The sequence below is a fragment of the Gambusia affinis genome, linkage group LG06 (genome assembly GCF_019740435.1).
Source record: "Gambusia affinis linkage group LG06, SWU_Gaff_1.0, whole genome shotgun sequence".
Lineage (NCBI taxonomy): Eukaryota > Metazoa > Chordata > Actinopteri > Cyprinodontiformes > Poeciliidae > Gambusia > Gambusia affinis.
In genome coordinates, this window is record NC_057873.1 from 21,356,994 (window position 1) to 21,380,388 (window position 23,395).

Genomic DNA, 23,395 nt, shown 5'->3' on the forward strand with positions numbered 1-23,395 from the left:
GGTTTACACAGTTGATGAATGGATTATGTAAAAGTACACATGTTTCTCCTTACTTACTATCTTTTCTCTATCTTCCCTGTCAGCCATCTGTAACGACTATTTTTAGCCAGACCTTTTTTTAATTATTCTAAGAAATCCTACTTTCTGTAAGCCAAGTGGAAAAAATGTTTGAATCTTGGCAGTAAGGAGATCTTCACAGTCGCCCTTTTTGTTTCCCCTTTACTCCCCTTTCTTCCCTTCTTAAATCTTGTCATCTTTGGTGCCCAGTTACTGGCTCCTGTGAAAGGCAAGAGAGCGAGATCCACTCCAAAATCATATTAGCATGTGGACTCAGCTGATCCATTTAGCTCATGGAATAACTGAGCACAAAGTGTTTATCTTGCAGTGTTCTTTTTTTTTCTTTTTCTTAGAATAGGCATTTCCTTTGCAACAAAAAGTGCATCAGTCAGTGTTTGTATTTTGTTTTAATTGTGTTGCATTTTTAATATAAACAAGATGTTTTATGATCTCAGAATATTCTGATGTGTAGGGCATTTTAAAGCCGTGTGGCAAAATTACTGGGACTTCCCCACAGGACCTCAGTGACCTCTATGAGGTCAGGACTTAACAAAAAACCCCATATCCTTCTTGGATGACAGCAGCGATCCATTGAAGAGGGACCTTGTCATGTTCCATTCAAGCCGTGTAAACCTTTGGCTCAAATATGGAGCGAATTAGTTAAGAAAAAACTCTTTGGTTGAATCAGTCCAAGCTATGTATTTGGCGGCGTACCAGCTGTTGCTCACATTTCCGCTCTAAGGAGAATAGAGATGCGCTGGACAGGGTGAGATTCTAAATATGTGGCTTCACAAAGCATCTTTGAGAGGTGCTGCTCTTATGCACAGGTGAATCTTGCAAACAATTTTCCCACTAATTACCTTGAAAACCTCGTTGGCCTTTTGAGGGCTCACAAGCAGTGGTGATAAATTTCATGTGACTATTAGTATCGGTTTAACTCGTCCTCCCTCCACATTTGACCACCAGATGTTTCTCGTGGCTACGTTGCTTCACACACATTTGTTTTGGTCATGTGCACCCACAGTGCTGTGTGTTGTAGTCTGCTTCCTGGATCTTGTTCATTGGAAGGGAGTCAAGAGCTACTTTTATGGGCAGAGAGTTTATTTCTTTGATCTGAACCAGAGTTTGTTTGCTTTCAGCGCCTCCGCAAACAAATCAGACTTTTCGAGCAAATTACTCGTGTCTGCTCAAGAAGACCAGAGTAAGCGCACTCTAACAATAATTGGTGCGTCCTTGTTAAGAGTTGCTTGATTTTTACAAACAGAAGTGGACTGTAAAACTGATGGATGGTGAACAGGAATATGGTGGCATCAGTGGTTTGCCACTAGGTTTGAACAAAATTTTCCCTCAGAAAGTCTGAAGATTGTGTGACTTAGAAAGAAAAACAAATGTAGCCATTTGAAGTTGCTTTCGAAGGAACGCAGTAAACGCTTTTCCAGCATGTTGCATTTGAGGCGATTACAATTCACAAGCTCAACTACTTGGTGAAGATGCACTGACGTCATATAATGATCTTCCAAAATATTCCAGATCTTCCTTGGACAAGATGTCACATTAATGTTGCTCCAAAACAGAAAAGCATCTTGGGGGATTTGGTAAAAGGGCAGAAGTCACTTGCACTTTCTAGTCATACTGATCGCTCTAAGCTCTTTGTAGTGGAAGTACATTTGTCCAATCACACTAACAAATGTGCACACTCATCGATAAACTGATGTGCAGATCTGTAGGCAATTTGAGGTGAAGTGCCTTGCCCAGCAGCACACTAACATGTCTGAAATCAAGCTCATAACTTTCAGATTGAAAGACAAATATTCTGGAGGCTGAAGCAAACATCTAAAAAAAAAAACAAAAAAAAACACAATGTTGTCCAAATCAAATTTATATAACATAAACAAAGGATGGAATGACAGTTTCAGCTCAGGTTTCCCTGGAAACCACTTATAAGTTGTTTGCTGTTAATTGTGATTGTCAGATAGGTAAGGCGCCGTGATCTTTGTGGAAAGGTCGACCTCACTGATGGTGACTTTTGTAATAATTAGTTGGGTGTTTTTTTTAAGCCAGGAAAATGCAAAAATGTATTTGCAATGGCGAATAAGAGATTTCCAATTGAATCTATCCTGTTTCCAGATGAACTTCTGATACAACTTTTTGTTGTTCTTAATTAATTGTTTGTGTTTTTTTGGATTTACTTTTATTAAATAACTCTTGCAGCCTTTTGGAACTTTATTTGCATGTAAATTATAATTGCCTTTGCCTTGCCTTGTTAGTTTTAGCAATTTCAATTAGTCAAGCTCATCAGTTTAATTCTCTTCTGTTGGACGGGAACTTCAGGCGTGTGACTCTCCATCAGCTTCAGCGTTTTCACCCTGCGTTGCTTTAATGATGTGAAGCAGATGTTTTCTGTCTGGGATCTGCTCATCTTTGCTGGCTCAGCAGCTGTCTTTGCCCTCTTCTGTCTTCTGTTATTAGTCCACATCAATCTTCTGCAATATTTGTCTTTTTCACACTCCATCCCTCCCTCTGTCGCCTTCATTTTTTATGCTCTAATAGGACGTGAAGCTCCTAAATCTTTGCTTGGAATGACGAGCCTTTCTTAGCTGTCTGTCTCTGTGTTTTCCTAACTTCTGTTTAACTTCTTTTCTCTTCTAATTTCGGACAGACTGCTTTGCTCCCAGCTATCCTTGTCAGTAGTCACGCTGTGAGCCGGCAGTCTGCTGCTCTGTTCGCGTCCTCCATGCAGCTGGAGCTTAGCATCAACCACACCCACCCTGCCTCACCCCTGCTGGGAGGGAGGAAGGAACACAGAGGAGAGACGGGACGGAGGAGAGGGGATAAAAGCGGATGTTTAACAGGGTGAGAACAAGGGAATGGGGAGGAGATAGAGAGAGGTACCAAAGAGAGAGAAAAAAACTGAAGGCTGTTGAGGATGTTTGATGAGATGTGGGAGCTGCTGAGGAGAGGCAGAGGTGGGTGGAGCCAGCAGTGGAAAGGATGGAGTGAAGGGAAGAGCGGCTGCAGATACTGAATAGATGTCAATGACTGAACTGATGAGAGAACAGTGTTAAAAGATGAGTCTGATGAAACAGATTCCATAGGGGTTTCACTTAATAAACATATATTTATTTGTTGTTATCATTTCCCCAGTTGACAAACGTTGGCATATAGCTCAACTTTCTCACCTTGAATGGATGTGACTCGGGTTGGTACAGGCTGAAAATATATAGACCTTCTCTTCTGTTGTCATTTAATCTTACATTTAAAAGTTTGATTCAGCTCTCCATCTGTCAGCTGGTGGGGTTTATTAATCTCTCTTACCATCCTCCTCGCATTTCAAGTTGCTGCACTGACTGTAGTTACGGCAAGTTTAGGTTTAATTTTGCTTTAACGTTCTTCTGGCTGCTAATTTATTTCTTTAGCTCTTCAATTTATATGATTGCACTATCTATAATGCTACTCCATTGCCCTCTTGATACACAAGGGGAATAAAAGTCTGGGAGAACCTTACTTCCCGACAATAAGGTGCAAACGTTGCGAGCAGAGCTGCTATGGAATTTGCTCCTTTTGCTGTTTTGTGTTGCTTGACCAAAATGATCTGTGTCTGTTTTCCTACTGCCCTGAAAAGCATCCATCGATCCATTTCCTATATGCACTTAATCCACGACGGGTCGTGGGGATGTTTATTTCCAGTAACCTGTTAGTGGGTGAGAGTCCACTCACAAAAGGTCACCAGTTCATCACAGGGTCTCATAGAAAGAGAATGGACAGACAGCCATACACATCAAGCTTATATTTTTTTAGTTATTGTTATTTTTTGCATTTAAGATTATATTACATCGGACCAAGGAAAACTGATCGTGTAAATCTGACAGATGAGCCTCATCAGAACTCATAGTCTTACTGAACTTGACTGTAGTTCTGAATATAATCTAAACACACTCATAGATGGTGTCCTCCAAAGACTGTGCTTTGGCCACCTCCTTACACCGTCTGAAAATAAATATATCAGCATTTGTTGTATCATCAAAAGTTGTTTCCTCTTGTATATTTCTCTGTTCTGCTCAGTGTAGGGAAGTGGGTGCTGGCCTCAGAGCAGCCAAACATGAGACAAGCATTATGCTAGATGCTGTAAAAGTAGGATATCTAGCTATATACGCTTTTTTCTATTTTCATAAGCGCTCGTGCATGTGCTGATGTTTATTTTGGCTCACAGTTGCTGTGACAATATTGCTTCATGCAGGAAGGTGGTAGTTTGTGGGTGTGTTTGTGTCTGTGTCGTAGCAAACATCAAGAAAATGTTAAACTGAAAACACCAAATGAGATCCTCAGTGCCGCAGTTAAACCAAAGCCTCTATTTTTTAAAACTCTGCGGCTAATTTATTTAAAAACACCGGCTAACTCCCTTAAATTTAAAAAGCAATTTGTAGAATCTCTACAATCTGATTGGTTAATGTCTCGCTCAATGGGGACTTTCTTGCCATCTGTGCGGGCGTGTGTGTGTGTGCGTAGTGTCTGTTGGACAATCACACATCCACTTCCCCTCCATCCACGTGTGCTGAGGCAAGCTTGCACTGAGAGTTAGTTCTGCTTCTGAAAGAGCACATGCCCACAATGTGCGTGTTGTATAGCTTTTCTTGACTTCAGGTTCTGGAGATGGTTCTTTGAAGGCAGCCGGCAATGAGTTTCAGGAGCAAAATCACCTTCAGGAGGAAAATAAAAACCAAACGAGCACGGGCGGATTTCAACCGGCTCAGCATTGTATGTATTTTTGGGTTTTTTTCTACTTTTGGTAGCATTCTTCCTTATTTTAGATGGAATGAGTCACTATTCCAGGCTGGTAGTTGACCAGCAATTAGTTATAGATCATGTCAGTGATATTTGTTTGTGGTTTACACACATTTAGTGTACTATGTGATTAAATATCTAGGACCACAATACAAAGCTTGGTTTGTACAGAAACCTACAAGTAGTCCTCTTGCTTTTCTTCCGAAGACTTGCTTGTTGAGTCAATTCAGTTCAACAATAAACTGTAATTCTTAAATAATCTCTGGTTTTCGAGAAGAGAAATCTAGATTTTTCCCTGAAACATTTACTGACATGTCACATGAGTGCCACTGAAGTCATAAAGTACAAATAAAATCCTCACACTTCAACTACGCACCTGATATAATCTAGATATAATCTAATAGCTTTTTATCTCTATAGAGATCATTTTAATTAACGGTTGCCATTATTTTAGAAAGGTAAAAGGTTAAAGGTCTTCAATAATTGGCAACATTGAGTATATTAGACTAAAGTTCCAACAGTTTTTATAGATTAACAAAGTTCAACAATCAAACAGAAAGGATGAACAAAATCCCCAGCGATAACTGTAAGGGATCACTGTTTATTTTTTTTCTTCGATACTAGATAAAGTAGGTTGCATTTCCTTCCTTGTTAAAAACACAAAATATCTTAGGGGCAGAAGTCATTTTCATCCATGGTCACATTTTTGCAGAGAACTAAATCTGTATTTCCATCAGTCTGTTGCCACCTGTTTCACTTTTCTTGCCAGAGACGGCCGTGAAAGCAGCCAGGCTGTTGAACCTGGCTGTGAAGCCCAGGCTACGGTATAGATGTGAACTGAACTAGCTATCATAACTTCCTCTGGGTTTCTGACCACAACCTGCTGCACCTCTCACTTTGCTGTTGTTTCTGCAGGGCTGCCGCTCTCTGAATGACAGAAGTTGCTGTCCGCTGCTGTGAACATGCCTACAATGCTGTTTTATTTTGTCATGTCACAAGTCCTGGTTGGCGGCTTACATTTTATTTGTGAGAAGATTGATTTAACCTGTAAAAGTAGCAGAAACTGTTGAGTGGCTGGTTCCTTAATGTTGTGTGATTCAATGCATTAGCCCACTATAATATTAGGAACTGTTATTATTTATTTAGTGGGAGAAAAACATAATTACTTTGACTGGAAGATAAAGGAAGCTGTCTAATGTGCTAATTTATTGATCTCATTTGCGTTTAAGCTTCACACTTTTCAGTGGGGTGTTTCAAAAGCTGCACTATGGCAACAGCTCCACTTCCTCTGCAACTTATTTAGGTCCCTGTGATGTCATGGTAAAACACCGAAAATGTCATTTGCACACACACATTTCTGCTTGAATCCGGCTGGTGTATGTACCTGAAATATCAAAATAACATCATGAAGTGGTTTGAGCAGAAAAATAAATGTTTTTGGTAAATATGTTGAGAGGTTTACTTTACAGGATATTGCATTTTGTTCCCAAGTGGAGACATTTAGTCAGTTTAGCCATGACGGAGTTAAACACTTCATAATTTATTAATGGATTCTCTCTTGATTATGCCATGCAAAATCAGGAAGTGGAGAGTAAAGAAGAAGAATGCATTGGTTGACTGAAGAGTTTGCAAGGTTTTGTAAAACATCTTTCTATCCTGGTTAAACATTGCCACTTGGACATAGTGGCCTTCAAAGTACAAATGCATTGCACTTAATAGCTAGTTCCATCCCTGTCTATGCAGCTGCTTGTGATATGGCAACATGCTAACTTTAAAATGATGATAATTATGATTTATTGTAATGATCTGTTGGTTATTATATATATATATATATATATATATATATATATATATATATATATATATATATATATATATATATATATATATATATATATATATATATATATATATATATATATATATATATATATATATATATATATATATATATATATATATGTTTTACAACACGTTCCATTTCCTATGGTGCTTTGGCACATTGTATTACATTGTATTACAACAGTAATACCCCCTTGAACCTTTTCAAACTTATATTTTTTTTGTACTCAAATAAAGTCTTATGTGATAGACCAGCACAAAGTAGTGCATTATTGTGAAAACAAAGACACTGTGTATTAAGTTGTCTTTTTTTTCCTGAAAAAAATAAAAAATAAAATAAAATCTGAAAAGTGTGGCGCATATTTGTATCAAGCGGAGCTGAGTGTTTTTAAGACCACTTTTTGATGCAATCACTGCTGCAAGTCTTTTGAGGTATATCTCTATTTTTCTTTGCAAAATACCTCAATTGCACTCGGATTGGTTAGAAAGTGTTTGTAAGCAAGATTTGTTTTTGAGTCTGGCCACAGTTTTATTAATAATTGGTCTTTAACTTGACTATTCTGACACATAAATAAACTTTGAGTTAAATCATCTCTTGTAGCTCTGGCTGGATGCTTAGGGTTGCTGTCCTGTCAGAGTCTTTTGCAGCCTCTCACAGGTGTGGCCTGTTTCTAGCTGCTTGATGCTGCCCATACAAGTTGGCTGCTCTGAAATTACTCATGGGCATTGGAGCGTAGAGGTCCCAACAAAAATGCATTATATACTTTTTACATATTTGCATTTGTAAAAAAAAATTGTTGAAAAACATTTTTCCCCCTTTTCACAATTACGTGGTATGATGCACAAAATTATGATGAAATACTTTAAGGTATCCTTCATTCATTCAAGTTATATTAAGATAGCATGCTGCTCTATCATCTATTCCGGCGGTTTTCAAAGTGTGAGGCGCGCAATGGAGGGAGATGCGCATTTTGTTGGTGGAAAAACTGGAACTATTTTGAGTTTCTGTCGACAAGTCCGATTCTTATAAGCGGCTTTAGGCTTCATTTTTTAAAAGTCGCTTGCAAATTTAATGAGTTGCTGGTTGCGCCTTTTTGGGCTCGTTTTTGAACGTGAAAAACTACTCATTTGGGCTTGGAAATAAGCAGAGACTCATAATAAATCCCAGAATTTGTCCGTCATTAAGGTAGTTTTAGTCAGTCTCTCCCTGTCCATCATTTCCCGGATGATCCGTCCCGCTGTGTCTTTGTTAATGTCAAGTTAATATATTACCTCTGAATGACGTCGAGCTTCGCGTTGCGCTCCAGAAAACTGCAAACATCGAGACCAATTTGAACAGCGCAATAAACATGAAAACAGCCACGAATGAACGTGTCCGGAGTTTCCAATAGTTAAAATGGCAACTTAACATCATTATAATTATTAATATTAAGATAAGTGTCACAAATCTGTGCAGCCATCTGAGCTGTGGAGCTGCAGGAGGAGCTCTGTGCGCTTTGACACCAAATGCAGGGCCATAACGCAGAATCTGGAGGCTGGGAGAGGGGGGGCTTTAAAATCCTTCTTAGAGTTTTCCAGACAACAGTGGACCACACAAATTACTCACGTTTTTTATTTTTTGTACTGTTTTTTTGTACAATCTCCTCTTCAGTTCAACCTTATCAGTGGAGACACATTGTTGATGTTACCATTATAAAATAGCTGACAATTAAGTATTAGCAAAGATCAATGTGATTTTCACAGGAGGTGGAGCATTGTTGTTAGCAGCTACTGAAAGTAACTAAACAGTTACTTTTAATGTAACTTAGTTACTTTCCAAGTCAGTAGTCAGTAATATAACTAAGTTACTTTTTCAAGGAGTAATCAGTAGTCCGATTAAAGTTACTTTTTCAAAGTAACTATGCCATCACTGGTTTTGGCCAGAGCGGGGGCTGAAGGTGGAGTTTTTACAACCCCCCCCCCACCCACCACTTTCAGGGGGGGGTTGGGGGGGAGGGAGGCGCAGCAGGCATTGTGCTCCTTGGAGGGGGGCTCACCCTTTCATACTTTGAAAACCCCTGATCTATTCCATTGCATTGCATTGTACCATGCGACACGGCATTGCTTCAGATTGGATAGCTGTATGGTATCTTGTAAGACACTGTATTTTATAGTGTTCAGGTCCAACACACATCCAAAATTAAACTTTCCCCATTTCCTCTTTCTCCATTTGCAGCAGGAGAAGCCGAAGGTGATCGATCCTCTTGACTATGAGGCTGTCATCTCTGAACTTTGGGAGGAGCTGAAGGAGGACCCGCTCAGAGAGCTGCTCCTCTTCCCCGACAATGATTTCTCGGTAAGTGAAAGTTTTCAGTGGTTTGTGCCGTTGTGGAGAAATCAGTCTATAGGTTCAAAGCTGCGTTCAGATTTTATAGAGTCATTGACATGTAAGACAACAAGAGACCTTCCTGTTCCGTCTGACCTTTTTAGAATGACGATTTGGTGTTAGAAATTTATTGGGTTTGTTAATGGATATTTGTCAAAGCGTTTCATCTGAACCCCTGCTAGTTTAACTCTGCATTTCCCAACAACATAGCCGCAAAAACGTCTTGGCTGATCGAGAGAGTCAGTTGTTGGTCTGGAGCTCCTGGAAGAATTCAGGTCTGCTTCATAAAAAGTTCTTTACTTATTTAGAATTAGCATTAAATATTGCTAGGAATTGGCAGGATGTTTTGTTTGTTTATAGTAATGAAACCAAAAGATTGTAAATGAAATTGACCATGATAGACTTAGTATTAAAAGGCACTGTGTGTTACTTTCCAGCTCATTATGGAAGCCAATCATTTACACACACTAATCATGCATGTAGAGGCTTACAGTCTCTTCAATCACTCAATAGCTCATTCTTTTAGACTCTCCTTAGCTCTTTGTTCCTTAGCACCTTCATTACTATGCTAATGCTTTGCTGCAGATGTGCATCCACTGCACAATAAAATGGCCTCGTTGGCTGCTTGTGTTTCAGGGATCCATTTGCTTTTGACCCCAGTACTGAAGCTTCTTTTTAATTATTTTTTTAAGTCTTTGCTAGTTGCCAGCTTTATTTGGCAGCAAAGCAATCTTCTGATTTTTATGTCTGCAGTGTGCTGTCAATGTTCTTTCTTATAAGTCAAAGCAGCTTTCCAGAGTATTAATCAAGGAGAAGGTATTTACTAGCTCTGCTCTTTTGCTAAGTCACTGGAGAAATAAAAATTGTTGCCAGCTGACTGCACAACATCTAAATCAAAGTCTGAATGTTGGTGCTGATTGGGTTTTATTCCTTTTTCTGCATTCGCGGGCTTGTAAAAATGTATCAAAGCAATTTAATCTGGTTATTGATGTCTGTTTGAAATTTGATGTTTAGTTTATGGATAAGGAAATAGACTTTTTATAATTAAATTTGTGTAATTTATGAGTTAAATGCATTCGATTTTTGGTCTGAGCTCGTAAACTTATTGAACAATCTTTTGATGGAAGTTGTTGAAGGATCTGAGGAGATTTGTGGCCATTTTCCTGTCTCCATCTTTTTGAATTTCTCTGTGACACATTAAATCAGACGCATGAACACTGAGGTGAAGCTGTACTGTCTCCAACTGGAAACATTACATTCATATATTTCGTTTGTAGTAATGAACTCTTCTTCTCTTAGTGGCCTTTCAAATTGATATATTTTCAGTATAACACCCCCATCTCTGGGACACTAGATGGTGTGATATCTTGACATTCTCATGCTGTTCATACCTGTGAATAATTGTTTGAACAGATAACACACGGCACCTTCAGTCACTTGGATATTGTATCCAAGATTGAACCAAAATCCTTTTTATCTTAGCTTGTTTCTTTTGATTATTTCCATAACGTCACCTAATCAATCAATAGAATTTTATTTGTATAGCACATTTCAGCAGCAAGGCATTTCAAAGTGCTTTACATCATATCAGACACAAAAACATAAGAAACATAAGAAAGCAGGGTGTTTGAGGTGTAGACATAAAACGCATCATAAGACGTTTCTTAACTCCAGTGTTCTAAATTAACTTTTCAGAACCTATGATATTATCATCTAGGCTCTCACAAATTGTTTTAATTTATAGCAGTCTTAGTGGATGTAAGCACATAAATTTGATAAAAAGAAGGATTTTTCAGGATCAAATGCTTGTCATGTAGAATAAAATCTTTGAAAACATTTTGTCTCATGCAAGTGTAAATTTTCCAGCCATGAGGTGTATTTGTAGCACACATATTGTAGCGTATATTTCAAATACTCACCATCTTGGTTAGGATGTAACTTAACCAAGGTGGAGTTAGACTAAACAACATTTTGAATTGTCAGCTTATAACACTAATTGTCTGTTTGTGGTTGTAGCGGATGATTCGCATTGGTTTGATATTCACCCAAAACTTCCACTGACCATAAAAAATGAAATCAGGTCTCTGTGATCTCGACCCAATGTCTTCTAAAAAGCTGTATGAGGCACATTCATGGACATAATTTGGTCTACTAAGGATTAAAAGTCTGAACCATAGTTGTCTAAAGGACCATGACAACGAAGGTAGCGCCTCCCACAATGGCTGCAGCCTCAAGCACCTGTTTTTGGATAGAAATGAAGTTCTTTGGTGCTTCATCTGTACAATGATAATAAAGACATTCTGATTAAAATGTGTAAATCTATCAACATAAAAAAAAACCACTAAGGATTCTGGGTATTTGTTTCATCTGCAGTGGTGTCTGTAGAAAACCCGATAGAGGAAGCATCTGTCTTGGTGTCAAAATATTAGAGTGACTGTTTTAGTTTTTGATTCTAAAGTGTTGTCTGCAGGTGTCAAACTTGATTTCTGTATTTAAAACTTTTCTCACCTTTTCTCCAGCCGGTGTTTGGCAGTTATTTTCAGTTTCCAAAGAGTAGCATGTTGTCAAGCAAGTGTCTGAACGGATTTAGCCACTGTAAAATCTGCACTTTTAATTCAGTTTTCGAATGTGCTACATACGTCAAGAAGCACCAAATGTCAACGCTAAAAACTACGAGAAACTAAAACAAGACAAAAGAAAACAAGAATAAAGTCAAGAAAAAGACATAGCCTTGTATTAATTTTTCATGGTATGAGTAACTGTTAGTAAAAGTACAAAGATTTCACTGTATTTACAAAAAAAACTTACAAAATGATCTAATTGATTTTATCTTAAATGCAAAAATAGTTACAAAGCTAAATAAAAAGCTTGCTAAATGCCCACTAAATTTAGCAGAAATGTTCAAGTGGATTTTAAAAAGAGTATTCCACCTAGTCAGTTGTTTTGTACAGAGTAACAACAGTCTGACAAGCTCATACCATGTGGTTAAGTAATTTTGTAGTTTGTTCTGATTTGGAGTCTGCTGCTTAACCAACATGTTGCTTCCATCTTACCAACTGTGTCTTTAAAACATGGCCCGATTGCACTAAAGGTTGGTGCCTCTTTGGTTTCCAGACCATGGTTTTCTTTATGTATAATTGGAAATATCAGCTGCAATTAAGGCCAAAGCATATTCACACCCCTGGCAGATTTAGCTATATGTATTTTTTTATTATTATTATTATTTTACCGACACTCTTCTCCAGGCTACAACACATGTTCACGCTTAAGAATGGTACAGCCAAAGTTATACTTGAATCTGATAGGCAACAGCTAAAGATTAGGGTGATGACAAGGAGGCCTTCCAATCTCAAGGGCTAGGACCTCATCACCAGAGATTAGTTACAGAAATAGTGAAAACATGCAAAAGCAGTGTCAATACATTCTTCTATAACTGATTTCTAATGACAAAAATAATTATGGATATATATATATAGTTAGAAAATGTAAATGAAAACATATCAAAGCTGTGCCTGTAAAATTTATTTATAAATCTACTTTTGGACCCACTATCTGTAATAAAGGAACCTGTGGTATGTTTCTTGTTATTTATTTATTTATTTATTTATTTATTTATTTATTTATTTATTTATTTATTTATTTATTTATTTATTTATTTATTTATTTATTTATTTATTTATTTATTTATTTATTTATTTTTGCTTTTATGTCTCACCAGATTTGGTCAAAATAAGAATTGGCAGGTTAGACCTTTAAGACAAATCCATGCCATTAAAGTGAGACTTACTAGTTTTTAAGCACCAACAACAATTAAGTCAATCTATGTGGAATTTGAAGGGGAAAAAATACAGGTCTAACTTTAACTACACCTTCAATTAATCAAGTTCTCTAAACAGGTGGGGTTTTAGTTTTGATTTAAAGGAACTTATTGTTTTGGCTTTTTTGCAGCTGAAACACTGAGTTCATACACTATAGTGCGTACAAGCCTTCTGGTTGTACGCAACACCACACCAAATCTTTTTTTTTAAACATCCATTAGTAAATTCTTAAACAATGTTTGAGAATGACCTAATTTAAGCAAATGTTTGAAGTATCTCTCAATTTGGTAATCAACCGTCGTCATCTACCCGTTTATTTTTGCAGGTATCCACGGTGCCTCAAGAGAGACGAACTCTCAATTCAACAGTCCCTGAAGGGGCAGAACTCCAGGCTGAGTGTCTGCTGGTCAGACAAGTAAGATGCTTTTACTGTTTTATGCCTATTGATTTACTGCTTTACTTAGTGTCTGGGTTTAAACTCGATTGTTTTATCTTGGTTTTTGTCTCCTCGTAATTGTTCAGCCCTTTGTTTGACAGTGCTTTATTGCCATTACCGTGCGAGAGCCTTTCACTGAATTCAATGTGGTTTGAAGGGGAAAAGAAAAAGCGGTTGGTGGTCGACTGTCAGTTTAACCTACACTAATTTTACAATTTCCTGATGGAAAAAGTTCTTTTGTGTTTCTGTACAAACTAGCGGTGATGTACATGAAATGGGCTTCAGCTTGGAATAATATTTGAGATATCAGATAGGTACAATTCAATGGAGCATAATATTTCTGACCATATTTTTTTAATGTGTACACTCTCTTATGGTTACATTTGAATCTAGTAACCGTTTGATTACTAGTTTTTATGTCTTTGGCAACAAATTATTTATGTCTCTTTGTATAAATTGATTCAAGGGAAATGTGAAAATTTGTTGACCATAAAAGCAGGATGTGAAACTTCCCTGCAGCCTCTGTGACTTCCACTGTACTGCACAATGTAGTCATTTAACCAGTCAAGCAATCTCTGGCAAGCTAAAGATATCTCTGGTGACGGAATCTAAATTTGGTTCCCCTGCATGAATTTAAATATTCTAATGATAAAGGATTATTTTTTTTCTTGCTTTAGAGTCAGTTCATCTACTCAGTCTTTATGACCTGTGAATATTTTCTTACCTGCTTTTCATCCATATTTTACACAGACTTTATCTTATTAAAAGAAAAAAAAGTTAATATTTCATTCTCATCCTCTTTTTCAGGCCTGCAAATATTATAACTCTGAGCTAAATGTGGTCCAGTTCAAGTATGACGACTATGCTGGAGACTATCGCTTGCTGCCAAGGTAGTAATATGTTTCCCCTTGATTATGTAACATCTCTTTGTACATTAATATATAAAATAATGCATTTTGTGCGAATTATGAAGAGTGAGTTACCAAGTATGCAAAAATGGAGCTCTACAATTTGAGTAAGCTCAGCTTCCTGCTTAACTGAGAACGTTGCAGCTAGTTGGTGTACAGAAAGTTATGAAATGACTACTGTTTAATTTTTTTGTATTATGTTGTGCCATGCTTTTATGTTTTTGTTTGCAGAGTTTTTTTATGTTTATTACACATGTTAAAAGTTTTCTCTCTTTCCAGTTCAGTTGAATTGCATATAAAAATAGGACTCTTATTACCACTCTTCCTTATGTGTGGGTACTGACATGAATTTTGTGTCTGCTCAACCATTTCTGTGTCAATTTGACAATTTGGAAACATTATCCTGATGAAAGACCAAACAAGTAGCCATTTCTGGTTTTCCGTCTGGTGTCACCAGATTTCTATTCAATTTCTAAAGGGTTGTGAAACAATGTAGCCACTCAAACAAGGTTCTCTGGGCCTTTGGGAGAGAAACATCACATATCCTATCATCCACAACAGTGAACATCAGGCACTTTTCCGCATAGGCCTATGTATCCTTTATTTCATGCCAAATCTCTCTTTTTTTATTTTGTTTGTTATCTGCTCAAACTTAGCCTAGTTTGACCAAATTCCCGTAGTGCTTGGCAAACTCCACTTGTCACATTTCAGATGGGTGGACAGAAAAGCCTTTTCCCGAGCTACACGCCCAAACAAGCAGTCAGGATGTAGATAATGTCTAGTGTTTGTCATGGAGTCTTGATGACAGAAGATATACAAGCCTCCTTAACAAGCCTGACTTATTACAGTTTCAGTTTAATTTTAAGCAGTAGACATGGGTAAGTTACATAAGTAATTATTTTCTTGTAGTGAGTGTCAGCATATATATCTGCCTGACTTGACTTACATTTTTCTCCTCGTCTTTCTATTCAGAAGATTGATTAAGAGAAATGGGACTTTTGTGTCATGCCATATTTATACCCCAAAAAAACAGAAGTCATGGTTTTCCAATTAAAGGTACCTAGACACTCTGGTCAACATAAAAAGTAAAGCGGCATATACGTAATGTGATTATTATATTTATTCTGCTGGAATCAATAAATTAATACAGTTGTTTTACTCACTTAGTAAATGTTCTCAGATTAAAGGTGGATTTTTTAACATTTAATACTGGAGAAAATGCTCCTACTATGAAGGATGAATACTTTTACAGACACTTCACACCACCAATAATTATTGAGTGGACTCTCTCTTTTGTTTTGTCTTGCATTAGCAGCCATCTTGAATTTTCCAAGGACCTTACATTTCTTCTACTATCCCATTCTTCTGAAGTCAATTATTCTGTAGATATGGATTGAATAATGTAGTCTCTGCTCTGAATCACTAACTTTAGCTTAGTGAGTCCCAGGGAGGCTGACCCAGAACAGCCCTTCGCCCACAGGAATGTCCCTCTTCTGTCCCCTGGGTTGCCACTATATTCTTTCAGCCAGTTCACATGACCTCTGATTTGACATTATGAATGAACCATAAAGTAAAACAGAGGCATCAAGACAAGTTAGAGTACAACACTAGTAGAGCTGTAGTCCCCAAAGTGCTATCATTTAAAACGTAGGACACACAAATTGTAGAGTTTGTTCAATTTACATGTAAACGTGTTGTTTGCTTCCGGATTTTTGGAACAATCTGAAGTGAAATATGCTCTTAAAAACCAAATGACAATGAGGGGTTATAGCTTGTTGTCACTGCTGTGATTTGAGGGAAGAGGCTTCCATGTTTTCCATCCAACAGAAGTCTTCCCATGCCAGCCCACAGTCGCCACAATTTATCTAAACGTAGTCCAACAAGAGGTTTTCCCGGACAGCTTTTACTGCCGTTAGACCTTTCGCAGAGGTTGGCTCCAGAGCCGTCCTCCACAGACTCCAGCCTTATAGTCTGCCCCTCACAGCACACAAAAACATTTCATTCCATCGCTCACACACAAAGACATGTCCTGTAAAAATTAGTGGAGCGGGATCCAGTGAGGGCTACTTATTGTTGACTCCTGGCAGAGATCGATGGAGCGGAGGCAGCCACACATGGTTGTTTTCACTCCTCCCAATTGAGAGCAATAATCCAACGCATTATTGCTCTCAAGAAACAAATGATTTTTTTTCCCTTCTATCAGATTAAAGATGTGCTGGTTCAACTACTTGTTTGATTTTTCATTTCCTTTCAAGAAAACTGTACAAACCGGAGAAGCTGCCATCCCATTCTTTTGAGATTGACCATGAAGATGTGGACAAAGATGAGGTTTGTAATCATAATTTTTAAAAATTTTTTTTGGTAGAGTTAAAACTTTGCACGCTGCTTACATCTTGCTCATTTTTTATTATTTTTTTACAACTATGGGTCTTGTGTTTTGTAAAAAGATCCTGCTTTAGTGTCTAGAAGTTGAGTTTCTATTGAAAAGAGATTATTCATTTATAGGTGATTGTGTTTTTTCTACAGGACACCACATCTCTGTCCTCATCCAAAGGAGGAGGGGGTGGAGGTGGTGGAGGAGGTGGAGGCGGAGGGGGAATTGGTGTGTTTCGGTCGGGCTGGCTTTATAAAGGAAACTTCAACAGCACAGTTAACAACAGCATCACTGTCCGAGTGAGGAGAAATGCATTGTTGTCTTGTTCCGCTTTTGCACACCGGCTTATCGCCACACTGTTTCTTTCTTTGCCCAAAAAAATGTTGTTGTTTGACGTTGACCTTTGGTTCAGTTGAAATCTGCACATGCTGAGAAAAGTTTCCCATATAATAAAAAGGATTAATTATAAACGTGCGCTTACATTATTGTTTAAAATGCACACTATTGCATATTTTGCTTTAGTTTTATTTTATCCAGCTCCTAGTTGAATTCTTATTTGTTTTACGTATAAAATATGAATTTCTTAATTACTCTTGTGAAACATATTTTTTGGTTTTGTGCAGTCCTTTAAGCGGAGATACTTCCAGCTCACTCAGCTCACCGATAACTCCTACATCATGAACTTCTACAAGGATGAAAAGATCTCTAAGGAACCCAAAGGCTGCATCTTCCTTGACTCATGCACTGGTGTTGTACAGGTAGGTCTCACTAAATTCATGATTGCGAAACAGTGTTTGCCACACGCATTTTACTGCGCTTTATTTTGTAGGCAGCCATCATGCTTCACCAGGCCAGCTCAGTTACTGCTTATCCACAAAATGCCACCACAGATTTTCAACTAACATGTTAGGTTTCAGATGCAAAGCCTACTTTTAGTTGCCCTACTAAAAAATTCAGCTTCATGATTAATTGCATATCACAAAAACACCAGGTTCTCAGATTTTCAAAAACGGTGAGAAACCTTCGACGAAGGGACTGTGTTCTGAATGAGGAATTAATTTACTTATCTTCGTTCCTCAAAGAACAACCGTCTGAGGAAGCACGCATTTGAGCTGAAGATGAACGAGGTGACGTACTTCGTGCTGGCCGCGGAGAGCGAGCAGGACATGGAGGAGTGGATCAGCACGTTGACTCGCATTTTGCAGATAAGTCCCCCCGATGGGCCGGCTCCCGATCGCAAGAGTCTGGAACTCACCGCAGAAAAACCGCAGGGTGAGACGTGATCATATTCTGGAACACAAAATTCACCGTTGCAGTGAGAAATTTGCTTCTTTGATTTGCATCAATTGTACAAATCCCCTAGGAGAGGTAATGCGTCTCCTAGTTGAGCTAAGTATTGTCTATCATCATGCTGTTGCTGTAATGGGGAATTTGTTTTGAAGGGTTTGGAGTTTTTTGGGTTTTTTTCAATTTCAGGAAAAGAGACCTGACAGTCACTCCACCCTTCATTTAGCAGTTGTTTCAAAACCTCTTGTACCCGCTACATTGTAGGCCCACAGCCTCTAGCTGAACATAACAGACTGTCAGACTCTTTAAACCAGTGAAAAGTGAAGGAATGATGTAATGGCTTCAGGCTGCATGGCTCTGTGGTCTGTTGGCATGCCTCTAAATCAGGCTGTGGTTGTGTGGTGACCTATCATTAATGAGCCAGCATGCCTTTTTGGAAGAATAGCTCCAGGCAACATGAGAGGTATATTTCTGCCGAGGCCCGCTTGCGTTATTACCCATAAAGGTTTCAAATGGTGTCATATTTTATCACTAATTGGATATATGTCTGCTGGCCCAGGTAACGGAGTGTTTAGTTTACTGCAGAACCTGTTTTAGAAAATGTTTTATGGCCTCGTATTTACGTAATATGAACCTCTTGCATAAACATTCCCATCCGATTGATGACGGCAGTCATCGCTTATGGACAGACTCCAGGGAGTCCTCATTGTGTTTTCTTCTCTCTGCAGACGTGTTTGACATGTCACTGAGTGACAGTTGTTTGCAGGAAAACGAAGAAACCACAGAGAACGGCATCCATCCAGATCTGGCAAAGGTTGGTTCCACGTATGGCTGCCTCTTAGTCCCACAGCTCTGCTGTTCCAGCAAAGACTTCAAACTATTCAGCTTCAAAGATGCATCTAACTACTGATGCTCTTGTTACAGAGTTCATTGCATAGCAGAAAATAAGTCATCTAAAAACATTTAAAACATTCTATACTGACTTTTAAAAGTTGTATAGAAACTTAGGAACATTCTTTAATGCGTTTTCTTACACCAGCGCTGGTTATCTTGTCTTCCTTGACATTCTGGGGATGACATCAAACAATTATTTTATGGTGATCTCCAATCTTCCTTGTCATATAGTATTATGCTCAGAATATTTTAATTTTAAAAATGGGTCTGAAGAGGCAAATTACAGCACATAATGTCTCACGTAAGTAATATGTTTATTTTCTGCGCCCATGGCAACAAAGAGCACAAATTGAGGGTTTAGGATCTGTTTCCGGCCAATAGACTTATTTAAGCTGTGGAAAACCGTTTTCCAGAGTTAAGCTAAAGCATATCTGGTTCAAAGCATATGATTAGAGTGGCCTCTTCTCTGCCTCTTCTTCACAGTATTGACCCAATTTTCAATATGGACCTGTGGGCTCCGTGATTTACCTTAAATCGTGAGAGGTTTGGTGAATTTACCAAAAATAAGCACTGTGTACCAATTATAATCAGAGCTGAAGTGTCTCATAGTTTATTATAAGTAATGGAGATTAAACCATTGCATGATTGTTGTAAGAAATAAACTCATCGGCTGGTTTTGCATTAGGGAACCTGAAAACTTGTTTTGAAGAAAATGAGTGAGCTGCAATTATGTAGGAAATTAGTTTTAGGAAGAGTATACTTAACATACAATTGCTCAAAGGAAGCTATTTTTTATCTGTATAAAAAATATTTTGAAAGTGGATAAGCCCTAATGTGTGTTCAAACGGAAAGATTCTGTCCAAGCCTGAAGGTGAGTTACTGGATGTTATCGAGGGCATTAAAAGAGAAAACTGCAAGGATTCCAATGTTTCATTACCTCAGACCAAACCTTTGTCTTGGGTTACTGGATGAATTATTGGTACATCAATAGATAAAAGAAGAGAATAACCTACTAAGAAGGCGACATAATTGCACTGAACAGAAATTAGCTCTGTCACCAGCCACAAGGAGTGGAACTCAAGGCCTCTCTGGTTAGCAACCAGTAGTTTAAGGAATGTGTACTTGCTGCCCTGTAATAAAAACAGAACTTGGACTGTGCCAGTCCACCCTTTGTATAATAACCAGGGGCATTTTCTCTGCCACATATAAGAAGACATTGTGGAATTTTAAAGAATTTAGTATAGAAGATAAATAGTTTATCAAATAACACCATTTGTAGTTGTAATAATAGATTGTAAATATCATTTAAATTATTAAGGACAAAACCTTGCTTCCAATTGCAGTCTCATTCATTTTGATTTCACATAGCACCAACTCAAAATAAATGTCTTCTCAAGGTTCTCTATTAGATAAATTGATGCAAATAATATACAGAAGTAAATAATCAAGGTAATCCAATCTTGCAAGCAAACAAAAAAAAAAACAAACATATGTCCTATCCAATTTTGTCCTAGTTATATTACAATGGAGCCAAGAACAGTTTCATCATGCCAGGCAATTGGTAAAAAGTCATCTATCTACAGTAATCCAAACCATTGCTTTGGGTCTCCAACTGTGGTGGAGCAATCCCTCATATGGGATTATGTCTTCCAGCACATTATACTTGGAGCAGCATAACTGCAGAGATAGCACAGGATAACCTACAATGGCTAACTATCAGCTTGATCAAACAGGAAGGTTTGAAGCATAGTCTTAAGAGTAGACAGAAACTAAATCTGGTTCCACGGGAGAAACGTCTGATAGCTGAAAGACCTGCCTCCCATTTTACTTTTACCAGTTCTAGGAGCCACCAGTAAATCTGCAGACTTAGAGAGAAATGCCCTGTTGAGACAATATGGAACAATGACATCTCAATTATATACTGGAGTTTGATCATTTTGAGGATTTCTATGCAAGACTGGTATTTTTTTTATTCTGGATTTAACAAATTAACAAGAATCAACTGATGAGGAGCTAGAATTGAACAAATGTGACGTGTTCCTTTTATTCTCATCAGGTCTTTCGCTGCAGCATTTCAGATTTAGTGCTGCAGTACTCTCACACACTGATGTTTTTCTACTGTCCATCTCTCTACAGTATATTTCAGAGACAGATGATGGAATACGTTCTGTCAGAAGAGAAGGCCGATTGAATCTGTTTTCTCTTGATCCCGACACACCTGTAAGATTTTTTTTTTTCTTTTTCACTTTTATGTTGTTTTTTTTTTTTAAATCCTCACTTGTTTTATTCTGAGCAGTTCGCGTCTGTGCTCACGGCTACCCATTTTCTTTCACAAAGTAAAAGTGTTTCTCCCACTGCAGGTTTTGAGGAGCCCACGGACTGAACACTCTTTGTCTGACGGTGCGCCGGTGCGACCGTTTGAGGAGAAGCTTGGCAGAAGATTCATGATAACTTGCAAATCCCTGAATCTGATGCTGCAAGGCTGCATCACCGAAAGTGAAACTGGGCCAGTCACAAATGTGAGGATAGGATATGTTGACCTTTACTCTTTTTTTTCCTCCAAATGTTATTCCAACTAGAGTGACTAAATAAGGCATTTGGTGATTATTGTTTTTTTTCTGGTTGAGTAAATTAAAAATGCAGCGGTTTTTAAAAAATAGATAACTGTAAATGTGCAGACGCTAACAGGTTAAAATCTTCTCCAGATTGAACCCTTCTTCGTGTCGCTGGCTCTGCTGGACGTACGAGAAGGAAGAAAAGTTTCTGCGGACTTCCACGTAGACCTAAATCATGAAGCTGTGCGTCAGATGCTCGGAGGAAGTGCCAACAGGCCGGTGTGTTCCGGTTCGGGGGTCGGCGCTCAGGAAAATGGCCTGTCCTCTCCTGCTGAGAGGAAGCCAGGTGATTGTCACCTCAGCCCGGAGTTGGAGCAATGGCTGTGCTTCCCCAAACAGGTGCAAGTTTTTTCCTGTTGAGCCTTTTACCCCGTAGAATGAGCGTAGCAGTCAACTGTTTCATGGTTTACTTGCAGGCCATTTTCTCAGTTACCAACCCCCACACTGACATTGTCATGGTGGCGAGAGTGGAAAAGGTGCTGATGGGAAACATTGCGTCTGGGACTGAACCCTACATCAAAAATACAGACTCAAGCAAGGTCAGTTGTTTATTTACATTGTTCAAATATTAGATTTTTTAAAGTTTTTATCGGAGATATTCCCTTTTCCTTCTCCCGTTTTCAGCAGTCCATGTTTCAGACTGCTAAGCTAATCAGCAGACATTCAATCAGCTACCTTAGGTTTTGCATCTAACAACCCCCTGATTTAGTATGTTAAATATTAGGTTCAATCTAGGACTGACCACAAAAGTGTAAGCTGTTACATCTCACTAAAGTGCCCACTCATCCACTTTTTTTTGCTTTTAATCTGAACAGACTGTGCAGAAGACTTTGAAAACCAACAAGCAGTTTTGCAGCAAACTAGGGAAGTACCGAATGCCATTCGCCTGGTCCGTCAGGTGAGTAATGGCTCACTGAAAAATCTTTCTTCATAGCTGCTATCAGTGAGTTTATGATTTATGTTCCATTTTGCCTTTATTAGGCCGGTGTTTAAAGACAGCCATGGCGGGCTGGACCGCGAGTCTCGTTTCTCACCTCTTTTCAAACAAGAGAGCAATAAGATTTCTACTGATGACCTGATAAAGTTGGTTTCTGAATACAGGAGGTGAGATTACTTGAACGCGAAAAGAAAACGACCTGCTTGTCTTCAAGATAAGATGCAGAGACCTCTGCTTTTTTTCCTCTGCAGAGCTGAGAAGACCAGTAAACTGCAGACAGTCCCCGGGAACCTGGACATAGCAATAGAAAATGCTCCAATGGAGCATCCCAGTATGTATCCCAGTACTTCTCCACTCTCCGCTTTTGTCAAGTCTCTGATCTAACCCGAAACCCTGTCTTTCAGATTGCGTGACGTCCTCGTATGTTCCGGTGAAGCCTTTTGAAGAGCTGAGCAAACACCAGCCCACTGTTGAGATGGAGGAGTTTGTACAGGACACCACCAAGTTCACCCAACCGCACCGTGTCTACAAAAACCACATCTATGTCTACCCAAAACACCTCAAGTATGACAGCCAGAAGAGTTTTGCCAAGGTGGGTTTCGTTGAGCTAAATCCCAACTTAAAGTCTGTAAAAACGGGATGCAAGTTAAATGTTAATTGCTTCCAATAATCCTCCTGGTATACATATTTCTAATGCCCTTTTTATTGTGCGGTTTATGTGTTCACTCATTAGCATTACAATGGTCCTATTGTCTGCAGGCTCGTAACCTTGCAGTCTACGTAGAGTTCCGCAGTTCAGACGACGAAGTTGCCAAACCAATAAAGGTAGAACATTATCCCTCTTAAAAGTAATACATAAAATAAAAAAATTCCTGATGGTATTTTTATTGGAATTATGTGATTCATTTGTTGCCCAAAATACGTTTTCTCCAACATTTGGGGATTTCTATTTTAGTGCATCTATGGCAAGCCTGGAGGACCAGTCTTCACTACAGCGGCCTGCTCCACCGTCCTACATCACTCTCAGAACCCTGACTTCTACGATGAGGTGAGCTGGAAAAGGAGGTGTCGGGAGTCGGC

The 23,395-nt window shown here is 38.5% G+C and overlaps 1 protein-coding gene across 4 annotated transcripts in view; it reads left to right on the plus strand.

The window, feature by feature from the left end:
* dock10 (dedicator of cytokinesis 10) overlaps positions 1 to 23,395 on the plus strand; it is a 71,698-nt gene that overhangs the window by 23,086 nt on the left and 25,217 nt on the right. For 3 of the 4 annotated variants that reach the window (XM_044120631.1, XM_044120633.1, XM_044120629.1), the window contains exons 2-19: positions 8,897 to 9,016; positions 13,190 to 13,279; positions 14,108 to 14,190; positions 16,464 to 16,536; positions 16,735 to 16,881; positions 17,206 to 17,340; positions 17,665 to 17,854; positions 18,598 to 18,683; positions 20,900 to 20,983; positions 21,124 to 21,282; positions 21,469 to 21,717; positions 21,795 to 21,917; positions 22,194 to 22,276; positions 22,360 to 22,482; positions 22,567 to 22,646; positions 22,720 to 22,907; positions 23,075 to 23,140; positions 23,271 to 23,363. In XM_044120631.1, the coding sequence (XP_043976566.1) occupies positions 8,897 to 9,016; positions 13,190 to 13,279; positions 14,108 to 14,190; positions 16,464 to 16,536; positions 16,735 to 16,881; positions 17,206 to 17,340; positions 17,665 to 17,854; positions 18,598 to 18,683; positions 20,900 to 20,983; positions 21,124 to 21,282; positions 21,469 to 21,717; positions 21,795 to 21,917; positions 22,194 to 22,276; positions 22,360 to 22,482; positions 22,567 to 22,646; positions 22,720 to 22,907; positions 23,075 to 23,140; positions 23,271 to 23,363 (2,172 nt within the window). Of the gene's footprint in view, positions 1 to 4,646; positions 4,813 to 8,896; positions 9,017 to 13,189; positions 13,280 to 14,107; positions 14,191 to 16,463; positions 16,537 to 16,734; positions 16,882 to 17,205; positions 17,341 to 17,664; positions 17,855 to 18,597; positions 18,684 to 20,899; positions 20,984 to 21,123; positions 21,283 to 21,468; positions 21,718 to 21,794; positions 21,918 to 22,193; positions 22,277 to 22,359; positions 22,483 to 22,566; positions 22,647 to 22,719; positions 22,908 to 23,074; positions 23,141 to 23,270; positions 23,364 to 23,395 lie in introns of those variants that run through there. The other variant, XM_044120632.1, reaches the window with a different exon arrangement.